Below are 9,860 nucleotides of genomic sequence, written 5' to 3'. Positions count from 1 at the left end.
GCTCGGGTGCGGAATGTAATTTGTGCTACTGTCGGAAACGGGTCGGATGCGGTTTTAAGTACGACGGGTCCGGGCGGGTGCGGGTTTGCAAAATAAGACCCGTGCAGGACTCTGTATCAGACTAATGATAACAGGGAATAACTTGGCTGATTATTCAGAACAAGCAACACATTTGAGTTTGTCTTTTGGTGAGGGAGTCATCATGCACCGAACACAACAATTCACACACAAGAATTTACAGGAGTATTGCATAAGAACAACAGGAGGGTGGGAAATTCATCCTCAGGAGAAAAAAAATAGCAGCTAGCGACTAGACTCCTGTTTGGCTCTGTAGCTAACAATCATCTGAAACAACACAATTACCTCAGAAGCTATGAACATAATGACAATACTGCTAACATTCCTCCTCTCATACTTTCTACATGTAGACTAAACAGTTTAGCTCAAACATTAGCGATTTCCATGTCATCGATTGCAATGATCAAATCAGAACGAGAATGCTAGCTTGCGCTAGCATGCTAACCATTAGACAACTAGCATGTTAGCGTATGGTAGATGCCAGATTGATAATTCGGTCCTCCCCTACTAGCATTACTTGACTCATGAAGATAAATGGAGGACCAGAAAGCTTCCATAACATAGCCAGGCAGACAACAAATTTCGAAAAATTAGACGTATGCAGGCAATGTACTTACTGATCCATCAGCATGAGGGCTAAGCCAGCATCTGTCGGGAAGCCCACCTCCTCCTTTAGCTCACGCCAGTGTGTGAATGCTGCACCAATATTGATCCTCGTCCGGCCTCGGTTTTTGTCATCCTCCCTTTTTCTCTTCCTAGTCTCCTCTGACAAAACCTTTGCCTTCTTCGGTTTCGTTGCTGCTTCGGCCATGACAGCAACAGATATACGCTATACCATCCGGCAAACAAACGCTAGTAGTTGGGCTCTGAGGGTTCTGGCTCATCCTCGTCTGAAAATGACGAAGTGGGGGTTTGGGGGTGGGCGGGGTGAGGGGGTGCTGTAAAGCTGTTTAGTTGTAGTTTATGGGGGTTCCACCCTGAAACCCAAACTTCCGTAGTGCCAGTAAAAGCGATACAGACCCCATCAGGCTGCGGCAGACGTGTCATTCAACCTATTGTAAGTCGATGTACCATCACAAGGGCCTTGGGATTATATTATGAAGGTCGAAAAACTACTTGGTGTTGCTTTAACTTGCCCCACTTTTGGTCCACTTTTCTCTGTACAATCACCACGTCTCTCCATTTTTCATCTCCTGTCACTTCTTCTCCAGATAACCCCACACTGTAAAATGTTTCACTGTAAATTTACAGTAAATTACTGGCTACTAGTTGCATTACTTTCACATTAATTTTACAGTAATTTATTGTGAATATTTCACAGTAATGTACTGTACATGTTTCACAATACTGTACTGTAAATATTTCACAGTAAAATACAATGCATCTACAGCTGTATACTGCAACTTCACAGTTGCCATGCCCATGGAATTACTGTAATATAGCAGTATGTAGCTGTGGAATTACAGTATCTTGCTGTATGTAAATTACAGTAATTGCCTGTATTTAAAAAAATTTATTGTAAAAGTGATGCAACCAGTAACCAGTAATTTACTGTAAATGTACAACTTAAAGCTACACTGTAAAACTTTTTACTGCAAATTTACAGTAATCTACTGGCAGCAGCTTCGCCAGCAAAGTACTGTACTTCTTTTTACAGTAATATACTGTAATTTACAATTACAGTATATTACTTGGGGGAAAAAAATATTACTTGAAATTCATTTACAGTTCATTACTGTATTCTTGTAAATTTACAGCACAATACTGTTTCCAGCTTTGACAGTAAATTACTGTATATTTACAGTATTTAAGCTGTATTTGAATCTACAGTATATATCCTGTATTTACAATGTGACTGTCATACTACTACTACTACTGATAATCTTTCTATAAATGCACGGAATCTCTGTCTGTCTGTGTGTGTGTGTGTGTGTGTGTGTCTGTTGGTCAAATATCTCTGCGGATAAGGATCACACTGACCCGAGACTTTCAACATGGCTGCTGCGTGGTTCAGTGGTGTGCATCTAAGCATTTGTTTGGACTGCAATGATACCGTGAATAAAGTATTTCATAAATGCTTTACACATTCTGCCAAGCATTGTCCACCAGAGCCACCACAGTCACGTGCGCACCAGAGCCAATCACTGCACACCGTGGCCACGTGCGCACTGCAGAGCTCAAGCCCACGACATACCTGAAGAAACAAGCGGATTTATCCACCTTATTCCTGACTTCGTGAGTTTACCCATGATTCATAGCGGTATTTGGTTATGCTCTTCCGGTTGAACTGGCTGACCTCGGTGTTAACGCTAACGTAGCTGTCATGCTCGCTCTAAAAACCGGCTTTTAACACAAAGAAAGCGACAGAATGGATACAAATCGGCGGTGGATACACAGTACAGATGTTTTAATAAGTCGTGAGGACAGTTCTCACAGTGCCTCACCCGTCAGTTCTCACGGAGTGGGCAGATGACATGAAGCATTAGCCTGGCATTAGCCCGACGTTAGCATATGTCGATTTAGCTAAAGTCGGGCTATTGCTTATCTTTTATTTTCTGAAGATGTTGACGGCGGAGAATTTCGCAGTTACAAAAGCACAGAAGCATACAACTACCTGCACAGTAACAACATAGGGAAAGTACTGTTGAAGAAACAAAGCGAGTTATTTCTGAAGGCAGCAGTAGCGCCCAGCCAGAGTGTCAATCAAGCTAAACATACAGCGTGGATAATGCTGAAGGAAAGTGAAGTCGTGGAGATAGGCGGCTGCTCGGACGTTGCCGGGTTAGGAAAGTCATGCAGCAGCTATTCTGTGGAAGATATTCATAAACCCAAATATTTATTTTAGTGTCAAAGCCGCGAGCCGCGCTAGTCTCCGTTCCTCCTTCCTCAGCATGGCGTGTAGGGCGCAGGGCACGGACAAGTTTTTCTAAGTGGTTGATGTACTACACGAGAGGTTTCTGAAAAAAACTTCAATTTTCATGAATTGTTGTGGCAACCAACAATGGCACATGTTGTACCTGACCATTTTAAAAACAGTTTAGCACTTATGACCTAACGCTAGTTGTTTAGGGCTAGCTTAGCGGCAGCGGCCATCATGCAGTTGCAAGGCAACCGGAAACAGAAAACCGCCGGCGGAAGTAGTTATCTGTCATGGCAGCACCCATAGGCTCCCGAGGAAACAGGTGGATACCTGCAGCGGAGCGAGCTGGACCGGGATTTTGCCGGCGGTTCGGTCCCGTTCTGTTCTGTTCTGTGCATCTAAACTGACTGTTGTGGATAAATGAGATTAAACGAGTCCGGACCGAATCTGTTCAGGGTCTGAGGAGATCTGGAGACGCGTGGACAACAAAGTGGAATCTGAATTTACGGATGTTCGTGTGTACGGACTAGCCGCTAGCTAGCGGCTAGCTACACGGCCCGCCTCCCGAGGCGACGGACCGGCCGCATCGGCACGTCCAAAACCGGACCTAGGGTAAAAAATGTCCGCCACGCTTTTTCGCGAACATTGCCGTCACGTTTGCTTTGTGTCTGGTGCAGAAAGAAACGGTAAAAACGGGCTTTTGTCACTAAAGTGTCCAAGCAGCAAGTTTGGTTGTTGAGGAACAGGAAGTTGTGGGAGGGACCTAGGCGGATGATTGACAGGCAACGACGGTCGGACAGCGATATAGGCTCTATGCCGAAGGTCACGTGACCAAACCGGAAAACAGGCTTATCCACTTCCGCTTTTCCGGACAAGCTGAACTGCGCGGTGAAATCAAACCCCACAGCTACGGACTAATTGTTATCCCTACAAGGCTGCTGTTGTTATGATATAATAAACTTTACTTTATAGGTTGAATTTATTCATCATTGCTCATCCCATGGCGCTTTTCTACACAAGATGCCTCCAGGAGCTACCGAAGATCAGCATGTCCGATGTCCATCGCATATGCAGGGTGACATCTAAAACTCCAAGCACCAAAATGGACAAGGGTTTTAAACTCTATGCTTCCTCCTACATCTGCGACTATGAGGGTATGTATGAGAGTAGCTTATGTGTATTTCTTGTCCGAACAAGCTCAATGAAAACATTTGACAAATTTGTGTTACCGGTAACGTTATGTCACTGGTGACAACGTAACGCTAATTTGACAGAAACGTGTATGACATCGTACAGCGACATCATGAAACCTTATTTACCGTATGTCACTAAGTTAGCTACGTTAATGCTGTAATGTTTGCCAACTTAGATAGCTAATGCTACTGTCACTTAACCTCCCTTCTCCCAGTATCTAACAAAGACAGGCTTACTAGGGAAGTTAGCATCAGAGCAGCCTGTCACAGGTCGATGAAGAAGAATGAGAAGCCACACAGCCTGACAGTAATGTTAGGGATGGGTTGGGTGTTCGAGTTCGAGTTCTCAACTGTTCCAGTTCAGGGCGAGTTTTCAAAGTCTCTCAGGGTAAAAGACAAATCAGTGATCATGACTGGGTCCCCCTGACTAAAAAAGGCAATATGTGTCATATCCTGAGAGACTTGGTTTAATCTAAAAAGTTGTTCCAAGTTCACTATGTTGATAGTAAGGTCACTGGGGTATGGTCAATGACTGTGAATGCTTCATTCTTGGGCGCCACTCATCATGTAATCAGGTCTCAGTCTATATCCTATATCCTATCATCCAGATGTATTGCATTCATGTCATTTCAAAACTTGCCCCAGCAACCTAACTAGACTGTTACATGACATCACTCCATCTGTTTGGACCACTGCTCAAGTAGGATAAGTTAAAACACACTCAAATCAGTGTCAAGTTTGTAAACAATTCTCCCCATACACTTTTGTACAGATAGTGCTTCGTGAGTCAGACCCCGTAATCCTGGTGTCAAATCACTGCTCATGTGTGGCTGGCACTGCAGTGTGCAACCACACAGTTGCTTTGCTGCTCCAAACTGCGCACTACTCTGAGCTGAATGTGCAGGTCGTGCCTCCTGTCCACACCTGCACTGAGACAGAGCAGAAATGGCACTAGCCCAGAACATCAGTAAGTGTTGAGATACAATTTATAGGCGTAATACTTTCTATATTTAAGTATATATAGACACTTGGACAACTGCCCCCCACTCCATTCCACTCTACACACACACACACACAAACACACACACACACACACACACACACTGTTTTGCTGTCTTGAATTGTTGAGTTATTATATTTGTCTTTTTAGGGAGTGAAACCTGGGCCAATAAACAACATGGTTGTCACCAAACCAAGACTCAACCGGCACATAGGAGTTGGAATCAGGTAAGATAGTGAGCTGCCTGCTAGACTTGACTCTAGTGTGTATAAAGAGGAAAATTAACCGCCCACATCTTTCTCTGTGCATACCAGCAGCCAAAAAACTTGTCAGTCAGACAAGGTTTTTGGCTGCTTGTCAGACTGACAAGTCTGACAAGCAGACAAGTCGTTGGTCACTTTTCCTCTACATGCATGCACATGTTACTCTGCATGAAAAGATGTCTAATACCATTCCTGTCTTTCACAGAAGTACACTCTAAAAGGGCGTGGTTGGGGAGCCACTTGATATGTCTTTGCTGCAGATTGGGGAAATGTACAAAGACTTTGATATTTCAGATAAACCCCTTGTAGCAACTATGGGCATCAGTGATGAGAAGACTCTCACTGAGACCGCATTTGGCTTGGCACAGAAGGGCAGTGTGCTCTCATATCAGCAGCCCATACTGCCCTCAAGGTCAGTCAAAATGCATCAAGATCCTCCACCTTACCCACTGCTGCCTCTTGTGGAGTCCAGGCTTGCCCCAACTAAGTGTGTACATGTCTGTACTGAGGAGGAGCACTTCCACCTGGAAAGCTTGAAGGTGGGGATGACACGATTACCAGTTCACTGATTAATTGAGAGGGCCATTATTATCATTTATATTAAGATAAAAATACAATTTTTTGTAATACTGATAACCATGATGAATTTGGTTATGTAATTGTGATGAGACATTTTTGTACCGTTTAACCTGCTTTAGGTCACACAAGACATGGCCTTCAAGATAGAGGCAGCAACACGAGACCAGGCAGCAGACCCAGAGTGGCATCGGCTCCGTAGGCCAAGGATCACCTCCTCTCGGTTTAGAGAGGTATGCTTTGTGCGGGGAATGAGCTCTGCACAGTCACTTGCCGCAAGACTCCTGAAAGGAACCAGGCAGACTCCAGACATGAAAAGAGGTGCAGACATGGAGTCTGAGGCCGCATCGGAGTACTGCCAGCTTAAGAGTGTCAACTACACCCCTTGTGGCCTAGTCATCCACCCAGACGCACCCTGGCTTGGTGCCTCACCTGATGGCTTAATTTTTGATCCAGCCACACAGCCACCATTCGGACTGGTCGAGATCAAGTGCCCTAATGTAAAGAGCTATGTTGACTGTAGTTACATCACAATGCAGTATGGAACCTCAGCTCAACGCGAAAGCCACACATACTATTGGCAGGTGCAGGGTCAACTTTTGATCACTGGCCTACAATGGTGCGACTTTGTCATTTGTGCTCAGGAGGACATGCTTGTGCAGCGTATCCATGTTGACCATAATATAACATCAGTCATCAGAGAGAAAGTTGACCAGTTTTATTTTCGTGTGTTCATGCCATATTACTTGTCTCTCTCAAAAAGAGTGATTGAGTGAGTGTCTGTCTGACTGACTTGGACTTACTGACTGACAATAACTGACTGATTAGGGCTCACTGACTTTGCTGCCTGTTCTACCCAGGCCTCCATATGATGTAGATTATCCAGCCACTGGATTCACTGTTCTGTTTACATTGTTCACTTAACAATATTCAGCTGCGATACGAGTAGCCTGTAGGACAGAGGTATGTACCCCCTTCCCCTGACTGTCTGACACATTTGTAAGTACTCCAATGCAATGTCAATTGGCTATGTTCTTATTTCATTACTATTTATCTTGCTCACAACAATATGTTCATCAGTATTTGTTACACTGTATAGCTTGCAATGACCAGTTTGGAAAAAAAGATTTGACAAAGAAATGACATTTCAGTTTTATTTGTCAATGACAAAAATATAATAAACCAATTCATATACAATATCTGTCTCATAGTGACTGTGTATAAAAGGTGCTTTCTGGTGTAATATTTAGTTTGTACTCATATCAAGCCTGTGACAGAGAATAAAAATAAAAAAAACAATCAGGTATCAAAACACAAAAATAGATTTCAGTGTGCAAATAATCCGAGAGACTGTCTCTGTAGGTTTGGTTAACCATAACATTTCATCATGAGACAGCTGTGGCTTTACTAAGGAAAGGTGGCACTGAATGACAGACTGTCTAGGAATCACTGACTTCTTTGGCCCATGCCTTCACCAGTGGCTTGTTTTGGTAGTTTGATAGGAGGCAGGCTACTGCAAAAAGCTGGTTGACACTGCCAGTGATGCTGAGAGGGATAACAGTGTCAAACAATTTGTTTTCTTTGATGCGCCGAATGCACCTCTCTACATGTATCCTTAAACGTGCAATGTCCTGAGTGAGCAGCACTTCATCACGAAACAGTTGTGACTTTTTACTCAGGAAAGGTGGTCTGTAAACCTTGCAGGGCACTAGGTCATCAATTAGGAATCCCTTGTCCACTATCACAGCCATATCTTTATCCAAAAGAGGGATAATGCCAGATTCCCTGAACAATTGCTTGTCACTGACTGAGCCAGAATACAATGAGGAAATAAAAGTAACAGAACCATGTGGTGACATACCGATTAGTCCCTTCAGGGTAGTGTGGGATTTGTACTGTGAATACATCTCACTCTGTAAGAGTAAAGATGAAGGCACCTGACATTTCATTTCTGTACAGTCAACTATGACTTGGGTGTCTGAGTACTTGCCAAACACACTTGGCATATTGGCTCTTATATCCCCAGGAGACATCCATATCCCGACAGCGCCCAATGTGGTGTATAAAAAATTTGCCCAAGTCAGGATTATCCTGCTGACGGTGGACTGATGAATGTTGAACCGCTGACCCAGATCTTTCTCCTTCAAACCCAGCGCCAGGTAGACCAAGAACAGGAACAGTTCATCAATCAGTGGAAGGCATCGGCCCTGTTGGTGGGTGGTGTGAGACAAGTCCTGGTGTTAATGATACTTATTGCCTGGTCATCATAAATGATGCTTTTATATGAATGATGCTTATACTGATTTACCAGATAGTAGTGTTCTCTTGGGTGTTGCTTGTAAAAACAAAATGTTCTAGTATGATGCCTACGGGTCGAGAAGGTGGATCAGCAAGGGCCTGATCAGGAGCTGCTGTTGTGCTGGAAATGGATGCCTGTGTCCTAGCACGCACCATTCTCTTCGTCACAGGTTCAAGCTGTTTCCAGAATTCCAACAGATGGCGGGAGCTGGCAAATCTAAAGGAGTGACAGAAATATACAGTATTACTTTTAATATATAAATTTAGTACACTATTACATTTTAGAAGCACAACCCATCTTGATGCTCATCCTGAAAGATATTGCCAGGAGGCAGTGGCAGATACAGTAGCCTAATGTGTAGCTCCTGGCAGCATAGTTTGAAATAAAATGTAGTCATCTGGTTTTAAAGTTAAGTCCACAATCAAATATGCATTTTTCATATTTGCTTTTTATTTTAATGGATGAATATAGACACAATCCACTCTGCAACAAAGCCATAGCCAGAGTTATGCAGTATGCACACTGAATATCATATTCAATACATCAATACATGCAACTCCTCTATCACCAGCTGCTGGGCCTGTATTTTTTCACATGCCATATCCAAAGCAGATGCTTCTGGTCTCTGATCATAGTCATGGCACTGAAGCAGTAGTTCAGGGCACATCTCTTCCTCTTCAGGATCATCCTCTCGCTCGACAGGTCGTGGTTTTCTCTCCCAGACACTTGATCTGACTGGCGGCAGAGTGTATTCGTTCCAGGCAAACAAGACAGGCAGCGCCCCGGCTACCAAGCGTCGGTTTCCTCCTTGAATAATATCTGTCGGTAAGAAGTGTCTACTGCAGACTGTGGTGCTCTTCTTAATAACCAAGCCTTCCCGTCTCACGTTGTGTATCCATTTCTTTTTCTGATTTTCATCTTTTGGAAATGTGTGGAAACTTACGGAGCTGTTCCATTTCCCTGACATGGGGCACAGAGGAACACAGCATAAACTGTTGTTACTAGCGCCGTCCCGTTTCTGGTACTTTATTTTTTTCTCTCTCTCTCTACTCAACATTTTGAAAAAAAAAAAAAAATCACATATACGATGTGATATAACAGCGGCAAAAGCCGCAAAGTAGCTTAAAGTAGTCGCTAGCGTAATCGGATTTTGTATTTACCGCCAGTTCAGCTTGTCCGGAAAAGCGGAAGTGGATAAGCCTGTTTTCCGGTTTGGTCACGTGACCTTCGGCATAGAGCCTGTTGAGAGTTGAGAGATTTGTGACATTTAGCGTGTTTGGAGTGTATAGTTAGTGTGTTATGTAGTGTTTGGTGTAGTGTGTTTAGTGTGTAGTGGAGTTGATTTTTCGTTTAATGAGTCAGAACAATGAGAAGATGCTGAATGTGGAGCAGGCAGTGCAGCTCTCAAGGAGCACAGGCAGACCTGAGCATTGCCTGCATTTAAATGTAAATAGTTACATATAACTTGTAAATTTTTTAAATGTATGCACAAATTTAGCAAACAATTTATATTTGCATTATAAGTAAAAAAAAAATGGTTTGTTGTAAATATGTTTATATGTGGATTTCACAGTAAAAAAATCTAACTTTT

General features: G+C 43.3%; 1 protein-coding gene across 4 annotated transcripts; it reads left to right on the top strand.

Annotated features, from left to right (window-relative positions):
* Window positions 1–3,723: 3,723 nt before the first annotated feature.
* LOC115569105 (uncharacterized) lies at window positions 3,724–7,099 on the top strand. 4 transcript variants are annotated; one of them, XM_030397038.1, is made up of 4 exons: window positions 3,724–4,092; window positions 5,282–5,358; window positions 5,600–5,933; window positions 6,093–7,099. In XM_030397038.1, the coding sequence occupies exons 3-4, from the start codon at window positions 5,640–5,642 to the stop codon at window positions 6,744–6,746; spliced, it is 948 nt and encodes a 315-aa protein (XP_030252898.1). In that variant the 5' UTR covers window positions 3,724–4,092; window positions 5,282–5,358; window positions 5,600–5,639; the 3' UTR covers window positions 6,747–7,099. The 4 variants fall into 4 exon arrangements, with proteins under 4 accessions (XP_030252898.1, XP_030252896.1, XP_030252897.1 ...); XM_030397036.1 differs by having other exon boundaries at window positions 3,724–5,098; XM_030397037.1 differs by having other exon boundaries at window positions 3,724–5,098; window positions 5,282–5,933.
* The last annotated feature ends 2,761 nt before the right edge of the window (window positions 7,100–9,860 follow it).

The sequence above is a fragment of the Sparus aurata genome, chromosome 18, assembly GCF_900880675.1.
Source record: "Sparus aurata chromosome 18, fSpaAur1.1, whole genome shotgun sequence".
Lineage (NCBI taxonomy): Eukaryota > Metazoa > Chordata > Actinopteri > Spariformes > Sparidae > Sparus > Sparus aurata.
The sequence above is the reverse complement of the archived record's forward strand: the minus strand, read 5'-3'. Positions and strand labels throughout refer to the sequence as shown.

Coding starts and splice junctions, on each gene's coding strand:
- LOC115569105 (XM_030397038.1), top strand. CDS start 5,640: ATGTCTTTGCTGCAGATTGGGGAAATGTACAAAGACTTTGATATTTCA. Junction 5,934..6,092: donor TCCACCTGGAAAGCTTGAAG/GTGGGGATGACA, acceptor AACCTGCTTTAG/GTCACACAAGACATGGCCTT.